The following is a 20,545-nucleotide window of genomic DNA, read 5'->3' on the forward strand; positions in this document are numbered from 1 at the left end:
TGTAGCTATTCTAACCATTATACCCCTTCCTAAGCTTCCCTAGACATGCTCTCTGGGCTGAAGATTTTACCTCATACCTTACTAAAAAAAAAGCCGAGGCCATTCTCCAAGAAAACCCACCTTCTAATTCTCACCTCACACCACTAAGCCATCTTCCCTCATTCACTCTCAGGAGTGCCTTAAGTTCTCTCAGTTACGTAGGAAGCCCCCCTTGATCTTAGTCCTTCCCATTCATCCTGGATACGTTTGTTCGGGCACAGTTCTTGGCATGCCATAATCACCAATATTAAAACACTAGCCATTTTTAAAATCAGTAAATTGAGACGCGTTCACCTGGGAAAGCTGGGATGTAAGCATAATCTCTAAAGTAGATGGTCTAAAAGATAAGTAGAAAAAGAGCTACTAATGAATAAATAGCCCTCCCTGAGTGGTGCTCTAGATTAATGAGCAGGAAGAAAGGACAATTAGGCAATCACCTCTGAAGAATGATCTCAAATTCTGTCTAACATTTACATGAAGGAACCAGGTTTACATCATCGGTCCCATTTCACCTTCTTACTTGGAAAAAAAATGTCTTCACTAATGACAGACACATATTGTTAAGGCATTTTCCAAAATATCTCAACACCCACACCTAAACCCATTCATATGCTGGCATTCAAATAGCGTTCTAATAGGGCAATGCCTCCCGGAGTTGACGTTTTCCAGAAATTCAAAGGACCTATTAAAGGTCATTCAGTCCCACCCTCCTGGCTTCAGGATGTGCGGAATCTTCATGCTGGTTTGCTGTTTCTCGAACCTTGAAAATACATTACTGAGGGGCAGCTGGGTAGCACTGTGGATAGCACTCCAGGCCCGGAGTCAGGAGGACCTGGATTCAAATTTGACCTCAGACATTTCCCAGTTATGTAACCCTGGTCAAGTTACTGAACCTCAAATTGCCTAGCCCTTACCATTCTTCTGCCTTAGAATTGATGAGATGGAAGGTAAAGGGCTGGGAAGGGAGGAGGAGAGAGAGGTAGAGACAGAGGGGAAGGGGGAAGGGAAAGGGAAGGGGAAGGAGAAGGGGAAAAGGAGAGAAGAAACTGGTCTGAATAACTATGGTTGTTTGTAACTTGGTTTTAAGAATACACTTGGGACATTGATCCTTATTATTTGATACTAACATAGAAATGCAGGATTGTAAAGAAGAAACGCATTAGACTTGGGAGGCAACCATTAAAAGACCAGGGTTCAATGCTCACTTCAGTAGCATGTATACTGAAATTGGAATGATACAGAGAAGACTAGCATGGCCCCTGTGCAAGGATGACATGCAAATTCGTGAAATGTTCCATATTTTTGAAGGAAACAACACAAGTAAATTAGGTGAACACAGAATAGTTTACTTGTCAGATCTTTGGGAAAGGAAAAATTTTAAGACCAAACAAGACTTATAAAAAATTACAAAATGAAAAATAGATAATTTTGATTACATTAAATTAAAAAGGTGGTGCAAACAAAACCAATACAGTCAAAATTAGAAGGGAAGTAACCAATTGGGAAACAATCTTCATAACAAAAACCTCTGAGAAAGGTCTATTCACTCAAATTTATAAGGAACTAAATCAATTGTACAAAAAAAAAATCAAGCCATTCTCCAACTGATAAATGGGCAAGGGACATGAATAGGCAATTTTCAGATAAAGAAATCAAAACTATTAATAAGCACATGAAAAAGTGTTCTAAATCTCTTCTAATCAGAGAGATGCAAATCAAAACAACTCTGAGGTATCACCTCACACCAAGCAGACTGGCTAGCATGATAGCAAAGGAAAGTAATGAATGCTGGAGGGGATGTGGCAAAGTTGGGACATTAATGCATTGTTGGTGGACTTGTGAATTGATCCAATCATTCTGGAGGGCAGTTTGGAACTATGCCCAAAGGGCACTAAAAGACTGTCTGCCCTTTGAGCCAGCCATAGCACTGCTGGGTTTGTACCCCAAAGAGATAAGGAAAAAGACTGTACAAGAATATTCATAGCTGTGCTCTTTGTGGTGGCCAAAAATTGGAAAACGAGGGGATGCCCATCAACTGGGGAATGGCTGAACACATTGTGGTACATGTTGGTAATGGAATATTATTGTGCTTAAAGGAATAATGAACTGGAGGGATTCCATGTGAACTGGAACAACCTCCAGGAAGTGATGCAGAGCAAGAGGAGCAGAACCAGGAGAACATTGTACACAGAGACTGATACATTGTAGCACAATTGAATGTAACTGACTTCTCCATTAGTGGCAATGCAGTGATCCTGAACTATTCTGAAGGACTTATGAGAAAGAACACTGTCCACATTCAGAGGAAAAACTGTGGGAAAAGAAACATAGAAGAAAAACAACCACTTGATCACATGGGTCGGTGGGGCTATGACTGGGAAAGTGGACTCTAAAAGATCACCCCAGTGCAAATACTAATAAGGAAATGGGTCTTTATCGATGTTAAACCCAGCAGAATTGTGCGTCATATATGGGAGGGGGCAGGGGGAGAGGGGGGAAGGAACATGAGTCTTGTAACCATGGAAAATTATTCTAAATCATCTAATTAAATAAAATTTAAGAAAAAAAAACAGGGTTCAAATTCCATTTGGGTGAGAATAATTTTGTGACCAGGAACAATCACTTTTGTTTCTTTGGGCCCACAGTTCTCTCGGGTGTTTTGCTTTTCTCAGTGGGGATGGGAGAAGGTGAGAGGGATAGGGAGGGCGAAGAGAAGATACCTGCTTGCTGATTGAAAAAGTAAATTTTGAGAATTATTACAAGTCATTCAAAACAGCATTCACTCTGTCTATCATAGAGGATCCCAGAACTAGAGCTAGAAGGGAACTGGAGTGAAGTCGTCCAACATCCTCATTGTATAGAGGAAGTTGTTTAGTTGGCTCCAAGGGCACAGCTCGGGTGTGGGCTAAGTCCAGTGACTGTAAGCCAATGCTACTTCTGCCCCCCCCCCCCATTCTACCCCTTCGTTTTGTAGATCTGTACATTCTCTCATTTGGTCCCGAAGGCAGTAATGGGAGTCAGGAGAGCTTACTGAACAGGGCAGTCGCCCCGTCACACCCGCTGTTTAGGAAAATTAGCTGAGTGAAGGGTAGGCTGGAGCGGGGAAGAGAGGACGCTATTCAAGTTTGCAGCATGTGAGTAAACCAAAGTGGGTGGATATGAGATACTTGGAAGCATGTCTTAGCTACTATTACGTTATATGGGCGAAAAGGGAGAAAGAAAGAAGGCATCTGATGAGGAAGAGAGACCCGAGCTGGGAGAAAAGTAAGAGTCCAGAGGAAAGGAGAGGGATAGTTTAGAGGTAGAAATGGCCACGGGTTAGATAAGTAGACATGTGCCAGAATAGGACCAAGGTAAAGCAGAATAATCAGGAGAGACCAAGATCGAAAAAGGATTAGGATTAGGAAAAGGTCACTGGGGGGGGGGGGGGGGGCAGGGGAGGGGCGCTGGGTGGCTCAGGGGATGGAGAGCCAGGCCGAAAGAGGGGAGGTCCTGGGTTCAAATCTGGCCTCAGACACTTCCCAGCTCTGTGACCCTGGGCAAGTCACCCCCATTGCCTAATCCTTACCACTCTTCTGCCTTGGAACCAATACACAATACTGATTCCAAGACAGAAGGTAAGGGCTTAAAAAAAAAAAGAGGTCACTGGATTTGGCAATTAAGACATCACTGGTAAGAGCAATTGTGCAGAAGGAGGAAAAGATGAAATAAGAAAGTTATTGCCTCAGAAGCTTACAATCTAGTCTGATAGATAGACAGACAGACAGACAAGATGGACCAACAGAAGAATCGATACACAGATGTACATACAATAAAAAGGATGCAATTCAGGCTCCCAGAAGTACAAAGGGCTTTAAAGGTGAAATTACTTAGGGGGAAAGGGAGTTGGTGCCAGGGATCATGAAGAAATCACAAAAGCAGACAGCATTTGAGACATCTGATCTAGGCTTTAACATCTCACTGTTTAATGGTTTTGTTTTGACTTTTGGTTTTGTTTTGTTTTCTAAATTATTCTTTCCATATGGTGCAGTTCTCTAATGAGGATGATGTTTATTCATTCAAAGAAATAAACCATCAGGTTTCTGGGGTCAAACAAACAAAACAAACAAAAAAAGCTGGTTGGAAGAATAGGACTGACTACAAGTAATCAAAGGGTATTTTTAGCCTGGATAATTCTATGATACAAAATGTGGGAAAGGTATACCTTTTTGAAAAGAAACAGAACTACCTGTTTGTATCCTTCCACTACCAACTGGGAAATGGATATTGTTGACAAATGTGAATGGGTTCCATATCTATCTATCTTCTCTCTCAATCTCTTTCTTATCTATCTAAAGGGAGGGGAAGGGAGACAGGGAAACAGGGCTCCCCACCCTGGACACAGTGAGGTTCTTTTATCAAAGAAACTTCTGCAAAGATTTTTTTCACTCCAGTTAAGGATTTCCTTTCTAATCTCAGCTGTATTTGACTTGTTTGTATGAGCATGTTTAAATTTTAGGTAATCAACATTTCCCACTTTATGCAGGTATCCTATCAATTGTTCAGTCACAAACACTTCCCTTATCCAGATAAGGGAGGCACTTTCTTCCTGGTACACTTCCCTTATCCAGATAAGGGAGGCACTTTCTTCCTGGTTTTCTCTAATTTGATTTCTATCTAGGTCATGTATCAACTTGAGGCTTCTCTTGGAAAAAGGTAGGAAGAGCTGGTCTAAACCGAATTTCTGCCAGACTGCTATGGAGTTTCCATGGAACACTAGTCTTAATTCTCCTGCCTTTCGGAATACATTTTTAAGTCACTTTTACTTAATCATTTCCTCCAGGTCTATGGGTATGGGATCTCTTCTCTTCCCTTTCTATATATACTATTTTGCTTGAAGAAATCAGCTCTTACAGATTCAATTAACTTCTATCTAGTCCTAAACTCTCCTGATCTCCTGTTGCCCATTTCTAACTATTAAACATCTTTAATTCAATGTCTTACAGTCTTCTTAAACATAACATGTCTAAAACTGAACTCATTTATCTTTCTCCCTCAAATTTTCCCTTCTTCCTGGCTTTTCTTATTACTGTTAAGAGTAGCATTATTGCCTACTCAGCTTGACATTTCAATGGCAATTATGGTTATCCGTCCTTTCTAGATGCATGTTTAAGATCTCTCCTTTTGCTTCTCTCTCATCTTTCTGCTAACAACTCCACATCAGTTTACATTTACTAATCAAATCTTCTTTATTCTGTTTATGTTCAGATAAATTACATTTGTCCTCTAATTAAAGAACAGCTCAGGTATCCAACTTTCCCCAACTATTAACCAAAAAAATTCCTTAATTACATCTTCATCTGTACATCATTGAAGAATACCATACTCTCCATTCATTCCAGTATTCAGTCAAAAGCTACGTTCATCAAGGAACTTTTTTAGACAGATTCTGAGACAGAATGTGATCACTGCAATTTACGGTTTCAAAACTGTGAATTACCTAAGCACATAGATTTTCCTCATTCATATGGCTCCTTGGCATGTTTCAGTGGGTGGCCACTTTCCCCTACAAATATCAGGTGCGTTGGTAAAAGAGTGTAACCCAGGTTCGTGTGTGGCCTGTAGTTTATTATTCCTGTTCCCAATGGGCAACAAGTGGAAGTTAAAAAACTCAAATTGTCAAAAAGCATTTTTTGAGTTTCTACTCCGTTTCAAGTACTAGAAATACCAAAAAATGGTTCTCGATGAGCCCATATTCTACATGGGGTAGGAAAGTTTTTAAAAAGTAGTGCTTGATGGAAGAGGTAGGTATTATTATTCTCTCTTTATAGATGAGAAAATTGAGGAAAGTGTTAAGTGACTTGCCCAGGGTCACACACCTTGTGACTGAAGCCAACTTCCATCTCGAGTCTTTCTAACCATGTGAACTATGCTATCTTTCTGGCTGAGTCATGGAGGCAAATGAGCAGTGATGTATATAATGAGACTTAAATATAGAGGGCTAAACAGAGGCATTTTATATTTGATCCTGGAAGCATAAGGGAGCCAAGTATGATTTACTAAGCAGGGAAATAATATTGTCAGATCTACACTTCAGGATAATCACTGTATGAATGAACAGCATGGTGTAGGGAGATGGAAACCAGACAGAAAGACGTTATAATAATCTAAGCAAAGATGAGGGTCCCAAATAAGTTGGGGGCTCTATGAGCTGGGCACAAACCAGCAAGACTGGACAATTGATTGGGTAGGTGGGATAACCAAGGTTGGGCATTGGAATGGTGGTAGCTTTAGCAAAAAAGGACATTTAGGAGTAGTTTTGTTTTAGACATGTTGAATTTGAGTATCTGTGGAAATCCAATCTGAAAAATCAAATGGGCAGTTGGGTGAGCTGGGACTAAAGCTCAGAGGGCCCAGATTTAATAGATTTGAGTCACCTACACTGAGATGATGAAAAGGTTGCCAAGGGAAAATGAGAAGGCATTTATTTAGTGTTAATATATAGACTAAAAACAGCATATACAAATAGAAAGCAACCAAGTCCTTGCCCTTAAGGAGATTACATTCTAAATTAAGAGAGGATATATTTTCAGTTTCTGGGCAGTTTGTGTCAAACTCACAATTGCTGTGGGGCACTGGGAGGTTGTATGAATTACCCAGGAAGTCTTTTTGAATCTGAAGACAGCTACCAAGTTCCCAATATTAAAAAAAAAACAACACATACAGTAACATTTCAGGATTAGTACTGATGAAATGTGCTTTTAGAAAGCCATTGGTACTCTTTAGGAACTGAAGGTCCCACTAAGCAATGCAATATAACTTCAGCTGTCTTATTAAATCTAACTGGCAAAGGAGCTGAAGTAAATGAAAAATTTCCAAATGGCACAAAGCTAACTTTAGTCTGGAAAAACTCTACCTAGATTGACTGAGACAAAAGCAAAAATAAGATTTAATCCACTTCAGATTCCACCACTCGGCTTTCCACAACACTTTATTGTGCCCTAATCAGCCTCCATTCACTGTAGCCATGTTTAATAAAATAATTAGCATTTCCATTTAACTTTTCCTTCAATTCAGCCTCTAGAAACTTCCTCATGTACGTCCAAGATACAGTTTTCAGAATGATAATGGCAGCTCTCTAAGTTTTCCTCTCAGCCTCAGACCCCAAAGTACGACAATCAGAAAAGATCAGTTGTCAGAGCTCTCTTGTTGGAGGTTAGTTAAAAATGCTACAATGATGAGAATCTTTGGTGAACTCATTCCAGGATCTGGAAAAAGAAGGAAGTGCCTTAAAAATCAGCCACATTGGGGGAGGGGGGGGGGACCTCTACAGGCAATCACAAAAAAATCACTGCTCTATATACTATTTCACCTTGTAAAAGCAACTCCCATGAATTCAATCATCTCTATGCAGCTGATTCTTAAATCTACCGATCTAGCCCTAACCTCTCCTTGGACCCATTTTCAACTGCGTATTGAACATTGTGAACTCAATGTTTGCAACATCGTAAAGTTGGACATGTCCAAACTGAACTCATCTCTCCTGACCCCAAGTCTCTGCTGCCCGCTCCAATAGATTCTCTACTTAGTGGTCTTCTTGAAGTGAAAGGTCTCAGGGGTCCCAACTTAATGATGGTCGAGATGGAATGTAAAATCCTCTGCACAGGTTTTGAAGTCCTTCAAACCTTTTTGCCCTTCCTTTCAAGTTTTCTGATTTTTTGCCCAAAGTTACCATCTAGCCACACTAGCTTTCTGGATGTTCCTTCACTGAATACCATGCACCACTCATACCTTTTCACTGGCTGTCCCCAAACCTAAAGAGTCCTTCCCTCCTCACCTCTGGCCTCCTGGCTTCCTTTGAGATTCAGTTCAAATTCCACCTTGGAGGAGGCTATCACCCCCCCCCCCAACCCCTACCCAAAGTGCCTTCCCTGATACCTTGTATATGCGGGGGGACGGCGGGTTTTCTCCTTCATGCTAGATCCATGTGGGGAAAGACTTGTTTCTCTCTCCTATCTAAGTCTATAGAATAGAAAAGGATTCCATTTCCCCTCCAAAATGTTAACACCTGGACCGTAACCACCTCCACTGGCACCTGGGCAAATGCCTAAAGTTTCAAATAAAAGTCATGACAGCATACTGTCTAAGAACATCTGAAAATGGCTACCATCATCCACTTCTGAGGAATGGAAAGAATAGTGAGAGGGTAATCATGATAAGCAAGGGAATCAGTGAAGCATTTTTAAAGGTATACAGAGGGAGGTTCAGAGGGAACTGAAAAGCAAAGAAGTGTTGGAATAAATATGTTAAAATACAAGCTTTATTTTTTTTAAGCAATGCATGATGGGGATTCAGTTTCATGTACCATCTTTCCTTTTCAGTTCTTTACATATGGAAATACTCCTCATGTTGGTATTTGTCAGGATTGAAATAAAAATTTATTAAAAAACAAAAACTGGACAAACTTCAAATGTACACATTAGAGATGAGAAGCAGGACACAGGTCAAAGGAAATAACCAATTCTGAAAAAACTCAAACACAACAGTGTTTAAATTTTCCATTTTTATTCAAACTTGGTACAATAGTGCTAAATGTGTCCATAAAATAATTACTATACATTAGATACAAGACAAAATACCACAGAAAGGAATGTACTCTGCAAGAAATGTGGCTTGTCTAAGATATCCAAATACTTCTGAAGGCTAATGTAACTGGCAAAGTCACACACACAAAGTACACAAAAAACATTTTCATATTTTACACTGAGCCAGTAATGGAAACTGATTTTTTTAGCAGATTCATCTGAATTTTTATAACACTTTGGAAAACACAACAAACTGGTATCACAATATGTCTGTAACTTTTAAAATCATATTTAATATACATTAGGTTAGAATAGTGAAATTAGATTAGTTGTGACCAGTTAACAATTTAAAATCTATTCTTTCACTAAACCCCATTCAATATTGGAATTAACCTAATTTCCAAAATTCTAATGGGCATTAAACTAAATTGGACAATGAGCTGAAACCAAAGAAGCCCACTTTATTTTTCAAAAATTGAGAGAAAGGGAGAATCAATGAAAAGAAAACTGAACAACAACAAAAACAAAATTAATTTTCCCACAAGCTCATTTACAATAATTTTTGGTCTTCAGTGCACATGGCCAACAAATGAAAACAATACATATACATGAGTACATGGCCCCAGTGTATTAAATGGTCTCTCATAGAAAAGCTGCACAAGATAGCTGAGTGGGCCTAGATCTAGAACAAGTCACTCATTACAGACATCTTTTTTAAATGCATTAATACTTACATATCAAAGTTACTAGATAAAAGCAGCAGTACTCTGCTGACATTTGGCTTGAAAGTAAAGGAATGGATGGATTTCACAGGATATTAGAAAAAGAATTTATTTCTTCTTGAAGAAGACTACTAACATTTTGCACAGCAACTATTTTTGATATCCACCTTATTAAAAATAAAAGTATTGAGACGCATAGCACATTTTATATAGAATTGCCATATGATAGTCAGCACTGGTCTAAACAATAGGGATTCTAAAAGTAAGAATGGTTTTCTATGCCTTTTTTCCTAATTTTTTTTTTATTAATAAACTAAAATGGTATGAGAAGAAACACCACCAATAACGTAGCATGTCCATTATTAGAACTGCAAAGAGCACTCACATTTTAAAATAATCTTCAAAAAAAACTTCTTTAAATTATTACCCATCACCATTTTAACTTTAAAACAATAATAAAGGGTACAGCAGGAATACCATATTAACAAGCTTTTTTAAGTCAAGCCCTTTTCTTAAAAGTAACACTCACTATGTACTATCTCTCTCTGTGTCCTTGGTGCTTTTCCCTAAGGACCATCTCCCCCACTGAAATCATTCTGAGCTTTACTTTACTACATACCTGTAGTGCTCTACCCTTCTTAAAGTCTTAAAGGAAACTGTTCAAAAATGTGCAATTTATATGGGACCCTAATGTCGGTAGTATTGGGGCAGTAGTATTGGAATTCCCCACAACTTTTCCCCAATGAGAATTATTTTTAAAACTATTTTGTGCAAAAATCCATCCCACACACACAGCTCTGAATGGATCAGAAGAATATTAATTCTAGTAATGATTAATACTACTGCATCATTGGTCAAGACAGTGACAAGGGATAGAGTGGAAGAATGCACTTGCATAAAGAAGATGATCCAATGTAGCTACTCTGAGAGGATGACAATCATTTAAATTCCATGTCTACTGTTCAATACTTGATTCAATTTAATTTTGGTCTCCCATTAATGGAAAAAAAGGGGGCCTCAAACACTTCTTCTTAGCTGTGTGAGCCCAGGCAAACCACCACTCTTCTGCCTGGGAACCAATATCAATTCTAAAGCTGAAGGTAGGGGTTTGTTTTTGTTCTTGTTTTTAGAGAGGAAAAAAGGAAACCCAGTTTCTCTCAAATAGAAGAATGTGTAGGAATTAATTCTAAAAAAGCATTTAGGTGATTAAAATGTGAATGAATCATATGTTTTTAAAAGTCTGAGTACTGTTTATACAATTGCTTTTAATGGGCAATGTTGTCCAAAGTAACTTTACAATTAAAACAGACTTGGTGACCCTAAGAAGAGTGTTAAATACCAGCCCATCCTAGAAGGCTGTGAAAAAAAGGCCACAGAAGGTACAGATGACCCAACCCTATTTCCTATACTGACAATGAATATGTTGGCAATAGATTTCACTACTTGTATATTCTTATAGTTAGGCTTCCCCTGTTCCCTCTATGACAAAAAATCATACACAGAATAACATACAGAATTGATGATAATTTAGGATCCCTGATGAAATGAGTAGATAACCTATTATTTGGAATTTCCAATATCAGGTTCTCTTGTCTTTATGTACAACAAAAAGGAAATGTTTTTGGTGGGTTTAGAGTTGAGATTGGGCAATATTGGAAAATCGTTTATGTTGTGCTTTGTGTGTATGTGTGTGTGTGTATATATACATATATTTTATATACACATAAAAAGAATAAATCCTGGGCTTTCAATGCACTTGTAGCTCCCCGCCATAGAAAATAAAAATTATTCTTTTCACACAAAAGTTTTAGAAAACACATCATAAAGTTACAATAGGTAAACATAAAAGAAAAAAAAAGTCTTAAGGGAGAATTTGAAAAGCTTAGAATTTCTGATTATGCTAGAGATAAATGAATACATAAATTTTATACGGTTGCCAAAAATAAAAATTCCCCACCATATAAACATATAACACTAAAATAAATATAATTTTAAGCTAAAACACAACTATATAAAATATATCACATTATGGTTTCTTTTAGTTTAATAGAAAGTTGGCCATATGGTGAGCCAATATATATATATATATATATATATTTGATTTGTTCTTCCTACTTATATCAAACTATGAAAGAAAAAACTGTAAGATTTAGTATTTTATAGCAATAAAGTTAAACGACTCAGAAAAGTCAAAATGACATCCTGAAGGCACTATGTCAAACTACAGATAATCTTAATTTTAAAAGCCTCACCACAAGTAACCCAGGAGATGCTATGTTTCCCCATATAATGAGGAGTCAAATAAATTTTGGTTTCCACATTCCTGGAAAATTTTAATCTTTCTACTAAATACATGGGGCTATTATTTTCCTGAGGCATTACTTCCAAATCCTCAACCCAGACAAGTATTTATAATGTAACAACTTATTTTTGAAACATGCTAATTTTATCTCTATATGATTTAAAATTATCCAGATTGCCTGCCCTAAAAGTTGAAAAGCTAAAATCTCAAATTTAAAAAAAAAAATTGCAGTAATTGCTTCATTGACCCAGAACTTGTCATCTAAGAGGGGTGGGTATACAATAAGAATCAGAATTGCAATTAAGTGTCAAGTTTTTTTTAAAAGAAATATCCCTAGCATTTTAAATTGCAATGTAATAGTTTTAACAACTGTGTGATCTATATATGGTGATCATTAACCACTCTACTGTGCTATAATGCCATGATGCCGAGGAGGGGCTTGCAGGTGTGTAGGAGACAGTACCACACTAAGCACTCCTTAAGGCTATGTAGCATCTTATACCTTGCATATTCTCCCTTATTAGGCAGCACATCTTTAAAAGGCTTATTGCTATCATTCTGTCTGCTTTTCTACAGTCCTAAAACTTCATATAATCAAGATTCTTGGTAAAGGTACTGGTTTAAGTCAATAGGCTCTAGGTAAGGGCTTCTCTTTTGGAATAAAGTGCATGGGGTTTCTGTTCATTCATTCACTTAAAAACAGAAATTTATTAAGCACCTATTGCTAAACAAGGCACTGTGCTAAATGCTAAGGTGGTGAAGATAAATAAGGAGGCACAGTCCCTGTCAAGGGGCTAACAGACTTTTACAAATAAGATTTCAAATACTCAAGTACTTTTTCCCCCTATTTGAAAGCCAATTGTAGAGTTATGGTTATGTCCCATTTGCTGCAAGTGCTATAAGTCTAACTATTGGGTAAATGGGGCAGTACCACATTTGACATGAATATAACAATCCAAAAATCTCAAAGTGCTTAAAAATAACAAAACAAATTCATTTATCCTCACAGTATATCTTTAATAGGTATATCAGTAGTATAAGTCTTAGTCCCATTATTTGGGGAGAAAAATGGAAAGAAACTTAGATGAAATGAGAGATAGTAGCAGCATATGGGCACTGAAATGAAGCCTGAGCCTCCTGATAAGCCCCTACACAGAGGCAATAATGCCTCAAAGTTGTCAAATATTCTGGTTTGCCATAAAGGTAGTTGGTGTAGTGTTACTGCAAGAGTTCTTAACTGAGGTCTAGAGGCAGATTTTAGGATGGGGGGAAATTACATTTTTATTTTCATTAACCTCTCACTGAAATTTAGCATTTCTTTCAATTATGACTTTTTAAATAGACATTATTCTTTGGATTCCAGCAAATTCAGAGGGTCCCAACAAAAAGTTGGGAATTTCTGCTTTATAATACTTTTTTAAAAAAAGGAACCGATTTCCAAGTTTTATGATTCGAAGCAGTCAAGGATTACTCCTTGTGAATTTCATCAAATAATGCTTTAACAACTGGAAGAGATGAAAATTTTAGTTTATCAAACAGCACCTTATCTATACTACATCAGTCATCAATTCTCATGCCCCTTTCTCTAAATAGTAATTTTTTTAAACTACTTATAAATTCTCCCCTTTTGGCAGCACAGCATTACTCTGTGTTATTCTATTAAGCGACTGTCACTAAATGAAACTGATATGAACCCTTCCTTAACTGGAGCTTCTTCAAGCTTGTGTTGTTTTTGTTTTTTATCTAGAGCAAACAACAGAGAATTAAATGATACCAGTGGATCGTTAGGGTTCATATTATTAGCTAAGAATATCAAGTGAAGCTGGGAAAAAGCTCTCATTTTCTAATGAAAATCATCAAGAGTTAAATTTAAAGTAAAATAAATTTAAAATATTATTTTTAAAGACTATTTTATATAACTAAATTTAATGACCTTTCATTCGGATTGTAATCTACAAAACAAGAAAGAGGATTTTCATGCAATAACAAACTGAAATTACTTCAAGTTAAAACAATGACCAATTAAAATGTGAAAAGGAAAAAAGGAAAAGCATGAGATGAGGAAAAAATGAAAAAAGGAGTCACACCTCTCTGAACATGCTTAAAATTCATTCTAGATAATCTCAGCATTAACCAGATATCATGCCAAATAAATGTTAAAATCTTTATAAGAATATTTGGGGGGGGAAATGTCATTAGCAAATCATTACCAATAAAAATCAACCGTTGTCATCACTTGAATTATGATGGTTAAAAATCTGTTCATCACAAAATTTAAGATTAAATCAGGCTTCCTAAATATGGTTGAATGTCAATATCTAACATATTCATCCCCCCACCCCCCCCAATCTGTGTTTGAGAAGTCATAATTTCTATTTTTGTCATTTAAATTTACTACTTTGCTCATGTTTCTATTATCCAAGTCACATTATCCAGGAATTCCTTACTTGCCTAGTTCATTTTTCCAAACCAATGGATAAAAGAATTGATGAGCTTTAATGGTCTGAGGCACTAGAAAATACTTTTACTCCTATGTGTGTCCATAGTCCCATGAAAGGATATATGGTCCTGTATCTTGAGCCTTATACTTTAGGGCAACTACATCTGCAGTTTTTCTATTTTCTATACCTGAAAATGAGCTATAGAAGCAAAGTTTTTAAGACAAACTAGCCTTGATATAGCTAGTAGAAAAGAGGAAAAGATTATAAAAGCTGCCAATAAATCCACAAATGGAAAATATCACATCTGTAATTCTGTCAGTAGCCATAGATACAGCTGGACCACAGAGCTATTGGTAGAAAAATTGAGCTGCAATTGCTGTTGATCCTTGGTAAAAATAGGTGTAAGTAGTATATAGCATAAAAGAAAAAAAAATACAACACTGGAATGGCTCTAGGCTTTTATGGCAAGTCATTAACTCTCTCTCTCTCTCTCTCTCAACCTCAACTACCTCAACTGAAGAATAAGGAAGGAAGTAGGAATGTAATCTAGAACATGGATAATATCCATTCCAGTTTTAAAACGACATTCGAAGAGTGCTCTATGGGACTATCCCTAGGAACTGTAACCGTGTATCACCTCAAGTAGCTTGCAACAACCCCTTTCGTTAGGCACTACAGATTCTTTGCAAGACAGGGAATGTATTATGGCAGCCAAATACAAAGGTTTTGACTAGAACCTGGAATGACCAAAGGACACAAAAAGCTGTTGGCGCTGCCAACAAGAATCCTTCAGAATCCTATTTCTCCTATCTAGAGTGGGAAATTGATGGGTTCCCTGGGGGTGGGGGTGAGGGGGCCGGGGGAGGGGAGGCTGAGGTAGTCACTCCAGGGTAGAGGGTTACAAGCCCTGCCCTTTTGGGAGTAAGGACACCTATGAAGGCAAACACCTAAAATATCAAAATAACTTGGACCACGGGACTGCTAAAATGATTCTTTTCAGAACAAATTCATTCATTTCCCTCATTTTGACTCTTAGTAGCTCTGATCACTGTTACCATATACCAAATATGAACCTTTATCTAAAATAATACACAACAATGGGCATACTAATGTCTAGAAGAGATACCTATTTGGCTTTATTGTTGAAAGCATTTTATTAAAAATAGTCCAAGTAATCCTGCAGAATGCAAAGAAATGTTTATCTGTTAAATTATATACACCTATGAAACTGAAGGTTATTATTTTTGACTGAAACATTGTCGTGGTAATAATCAGGGTTTTCAATTTAAACTAACAGATATTTTTAGTTGATAAGTTTGATAGCTTTCCTGATTCATAAATATTAGCCCAGGTTTGATATATATGTATGTATACACACACAGATACTATTATTTGTATAATAATCAATTAAGACAACTAGAGGGAGATGAGAGAACAAATGATTCTACATTTCATTCTTAACAAAAAATAATTAAAATCTGTTTTAAAAAAACATTGCTTATAAATCAGTGGGATGAAATTTAGGAAGATGACAACAATAGCATGCAAGCCAACATACAAATGATTCACACTGCAATACAATAAGCTACCAAAGAAAATTAAATTAGGACAAATCTCACATTACAACATTTCTTAAAAGTTATCATTAAACTCCTAACTTTTAAATATCTTTTGACAGACATAGTCTTTAAAAAATTATATCTTAATGGGCAAAACACAAGTTGGGAGACCTGGCTTTCATTATTCTACCAACTTGGTATCTTGGATAAATATGGCCTTAGCTTCTTCCATACAATGGAAGGCTGACCCTACCTATTTATCCCAAGAGTCTAAACATGTAGAATGATTCATTAATGTTCACAAGGCACTCCATAAAGACATGCTATTAATACAATTAGTATAAACCACAGACGTCCTCTACAAAGTCTCTATGGGGATGGGAAGACATTCTGCTACCAGATAACTTTTTAAATTAACCATGTTTGGACCAATTAGCAGTAGCCCAATATAAGAAGATCAATCTAGAAACAAAAATCATAAATGAATGGTTCTTGGTTGACTGAAAGCCAGGAGTTGTAAGATCTTGGTGACCCTTAATATGGTTTTGATAAAATCCAAAGAGAGTAGAAGTGTTTCACTTCTTTTTAAAATTTTACGAAGATGTGGTGATTGAAGATCAGTATCGCTATACAGGGGTCAGTAAGAGAGTAATTATGGATTTGCTCAATGTGTGCTTTTATGCCACTTTCAACTAGCTTATGACTTCTGTATTCTGATCTCAATTACTAAAGGCAGACATGAGCCAGCCCATGTCAACCAACTGCCCCAAAGGGAGCATCGTCAATACCAGAAAAGTGTTCTCTTCACAGCATGCCATCCCAGGAATGTTTTCAATCCGCTTCAGAGATGATAATCAACCAGCTGGTCAGCAAGACTTAGGTTCTGAGTTGTCTCAAAAATAACGTTCAGTTGTGAACTGTACCACATCCACGTTCTCTCACCCGCTTTCCCTTAAGGGAAAGGCATGATGAAATTTGTAGGGACCCAGGAAGGAAAGAAGAAAAGAAAGAAAAGAAACCAGAACATGAAATAATTCTCAAAAGCCTGTTATATTAAAGAATACCTATTGGAAAATAGCTTTCCTTTCGTTTCACAAAAACTCTTGGCTTACAAATTCTGGCAATAAAACTGGCAAATGAACTTAACCATAAAACTCCATAAATAGCTATATAGCAAAATCTGACTGTGCAACAAGAATCTTTTTTTTTTTTTTAAGAAAACTTGAATGGAAGTGTGGGTAACAGGGTTAAGAAGATGCAAGAGAATTATATTGGAATGCATCTTGTACTCTGAGGTGTCAAAAATTCTACCCAGACTTGGCAGCACATCCTATACATTTGTTGAAAGTACTGTAAAATAAATATATTTTGTTTTAAAGGTCCCATTGGTAGCTGGTCTAAGTTCTCTCATAGTATAACATTAAGATAAAACCAGTTTTTTTTTACTTTGGTATTGAAGGAAATTTTAAATTTCATTTGTACAACTGAGGAGGCTAAAAAGTTTTGCTTCTTTTAAAATGAAGAGTTTTGTTTTTGTTCAACTCTGGGTAGATTAAAAAGTCTTGCAAACGGGTCATTTTTTTGCTTAGTAAAATTTGGCTAAAACCTCAGTACAAACAACGCCTGAGAGATGCAACAGTTATAATTTTTTTTCAAAGAAAGTATCCTCATAAGCTACTGTCTCACCATCCCCTTAAAAGTTCACAGAGAGAAATAAACAAACATGAAGATTCCAAGTGAACAGACAGCGAAGAGTCCAATGTTCAGTATCAGCTTAACTTTGGGAGGCTCTTCCAACATTTGTAAACAAAGAGCCTCCTCCTCCATCACATCTCTGAGGCTTCGTTTGTTTAGGCTCTTGCTTTTAAAACCACAGAACCAATCTATGAATTTCCAGTACTGGTGTCTGCTGTCCACCTCTTTCTCTTGCTTTCTGTCGCCCATGAGAGCTGCCTGCCCATTGGAGTAAGAGTCTACGGGGGTCTCGGCCTCGGAATGGCTTAACGAAGACACCGTGTTGCTCTCCTCTTTGCACGTCATCAAGAGAGTGACATCTTCTGGCTGCATGTTCTTGATGCTCTCTTCAGACTTCCCATTAGGAACCACAGGGCTGGTCCCCTCGAGGTTCTCGCTGCATTTCAGGATGCTCTTCTCCTGCATTTTGTAGGGGTCCTCTCGTGGGAGGCTCTCTTTCCTGCCGGGGACTTTCACGGACCAGAACGTGGTCGTATGGACCTGTTCCTTGGTGGGGGGCGGTGTGAGGAGGCTCACTACCACGGTGATGAGTCCTGTGATCCAAAACAAAGCGGTGGCCACGTACATGTAATGGATGTTTTTTATGAAGGCTGGCCTCTCGTCGGGCTGGTCGCATTCTGGGGCGCGGTAGGTAAAGGCCAGGATCAAGCGAAGCGCCCCTAAAATAAAGCCGGCCATTCCACCATAAAACGCCCCTTGTTCATTGCAGCGCTTCCAGAAGATGGCCAAAAGGAAGAGGGCAGCCACGGGGGGCGTCAGATAATCGGCCACCTCCTGAATGTAGAGGTACATCTGGCCCCCTTGCATCTCCACGATGATGGGCACCCACGCGATGCTGATCACGACCATGAAGGCCACAAAAACTCTCCCCACGATCATGAGCTCTCTTGAGCTCGCCGTTTTGCGAATGAGCTTGTACACGTCCAGCGTGAAGATGGTGCTGGCGCTGTTGAAGATGGAGTCCAGATCACTCATCAGCGCGGCGATCATGACAGCCATCATCAGTCCTCGGAGGCCCACGGGGACCAGATTCATGACCAGGCGCGGATAGGCGATGTTGGAGCATCCGGCCCGGCTCCCACACACTCGCATGCAGTGCTCCGGGTTGATGCAGGCAAGATCGTCGGCAAAGAGTATCCTGGAGATCATGCCCGGCACCACGATGATGAACATGGGCAGAAGCTTCAAGAAGCCGGCCATGAGCGTGGAGCCCTTGGCATGGGCGATGTTCTTGGCGGCCAAGACCCTCTGCACGATCACCTGGTCAGCACACCAGTACCACACGGACGCCGGAGTCTGGCCCAGGATGAACCCGGGCCAGGGGACGTCTTCGTCCGTGGGCTCGCGCAGCATCTTGAGCGCGTCCGGCTTGGGGTGGACGTGACAAGAATTGGTGTTGGACAGGTTGTAGGTCAACAGAATGGAGGTCTCGTTGGGCTTGGCCAACATGTACCTTTTCTTCACCTCCTCGAAGCCGCCCACCTTCATCATGCTGATGACCATGAGCGTCAGCGCCCCCACGATCATGAGCAAAGCCTGAAGGGTGTCCGTGTAGATGACGGCCACGAGGCCGCCCGTGACCGTGAGCAGAGCCGTCATGGCGATGAGCAGGATCACAGACACGTAGAGGTTCCAGCCCAAAGACTCCTGGATGAAGAGGGCCCCTGAGTACAGATCGACGGAAAGCTTGGTGAAAATATAGAGCAGTAAAGACAAGGCTGCAAAATAGACCTGAATCCTGTGGCCGCCGAAGCGCTTGGACAAGTACTCGGGCATGGTGTACACGCCCGAGCGGATGTAGACGGGGATGAAAACCCATCCGAGCAGCTGCAAAAGCATTAAGGCGTTGAACTCCCACGCACCCACCGCGAATCCGCTGGCGGCTCCGGATCCCGCCAGCCCAATGAAGTGCTCGCTGCCAATATTGCTCACAAACAAAGAGGCCCCGATAGCTACCCAGGTCATAGAGCGCCCCGCCAGGAAGTATCCACTCACGGTGCTCCTATTGGACTTCCACATGGCAAAGAAGCCAATGCACATGACCAGCACAAAGTACAGGGCCACAATGGCAATGTCTGCTGTCTCCAGCACAGCCCTCATTTCGGTGACTTTCAGGAGTCAACAGCTTCCAAGGACAGACAGACGTGGTCAACTTTACTTTTTGGATCCCCCCAGCCAAGTCTTTAAGCCATGCGTGGACCGGACTACATCTATTATATAGCAGGTCAAGTCTTTGTCCTTTGATTTGCTGTCTTGATGGTGTTGGTTGTGACAAACTTTGAAGGAGACACTTTTTAAATTTTTCTCCGCTTCTTAATTGGAATTTTGAGAACTTAGCCCGAACTTTTAATCCACATTCCACAAGACCATCAGCATTTACTCAGTTGTTGGAGAAGAAATTCTGAGTTGCAGCTAAGTCTAGTGAGGCCTACTGTACCAACCCTGCAAGGCAGCAAAGACAAAAGACAAAGATTGAATTAGAGAAGGATTTCACCAAACCACGAGAAAAAAAAAATTTTTTTTAAGTCTGGCAAATAAATGGAGCAAAAAGAGGGACTTAAAAAAACGGCAAAATATAGCTGCAAAATCGCACAAAAACGCTACTCAACAAGACACTTTAGTCAAGAATAAACTACCATCTCATATCTGGCACAGAATACTTTTTTATTTTGTAAAAGCAAAATTCGGGGCGGGTGGCTAGAAAGGAACACAAATTCAGCTCACAGTTAACACCAATCGACCAAGAGTTAAGAATCACACCATGAAACATTCTCATCCAGGCTGGTTGAAGGGATAAACATGTAGCGCAAACCCCTAGAACTCTTCAAAGAAATTAGACAAAAACAAAACAAAAAATCATTAATAGTTTGAAATTAACAATTTAAGACACGTTGAATATTATAACTGCAAAGATTCACTCGCTTGTGGCAACTAAGCTCCAAGGAGATGTACCCAAGTAAGTATTTTTGGCTCAGCCCCTAAAATCTCATTTTGCCCTAAAATGAAAAAGTCACCCTTATAGTTCCACTCCTAGATATTGTCTGACTTTACTATAAAAAAACTAGCAGAATACTAAACAAAATATATAACCCCCCCCAAAAAAAAACTAAATAATATAGCATGTGGAAAAGCAAAAATTTTGTTTTTTAATTGCTGTTGCCTT

General features: G+C 38.9%; 2 protein-coding genes and 1 non-coding gene across 4 annotated transcripts in view; 1 reads left to right on the plus strand and 2 right to left on the minus strand.

The window, feature by feature from the left end:
* Positions 1-20,545, minus strand: part of MRPS6 (mitochondrial ribosomal protein S6) — a 58,737-nt gene that overhangs the window by 20,460 nt on the left and 17,732 nt on the right. The gene's annotated exons all lie outside the window — the stretch shown is intronic.
* On the plus strand, positions 1,237-1,343 carry LOC130454091 (U6 spliceosomal RNA). Its single transcript, XR_008911775.1, has one exon. It is a non-coding gene; the product is annotated as a U6 spliceosomal RNA (small nuclear RNA).
* SLC5A3 (solute carrier family 5 member 3) overlaps positions 8,567-20,545 on the minus strand; it is a 29,147-nt gene continuing 17,168 nt past the window's right edge. The window contains exon 2 of the mRNA XM_007493245.3: positions 8,567-19,824. Within this exon, the coding sequence (XP_007493307.1) occupies positions 17,329-19,482 (2,154 nt within the window). The 5' untranslated portion in view covers positions 19,483-19,824 and the 3' untranslated portion in view covers positions 8,567-17,328. The remainder of the gene's footprint in view (positions 19,825-20,545) is intronic.

This window comes from Monodelphis domestica, chromosome 4, assembly GCF_027887165.1.
Source record: "Monodelphis domestica isolate mMonDom1 chromosome 4, mMonDom1.pri, whole genome shotgun sequence".
In the NCBI taxonomy this organism is placed as follows: Eukaryota; Metazoa; Chordata; class Mammalia; order Didelphimorphia; family Didelphidae; genus Monodelphis; species Monodelphis domestica.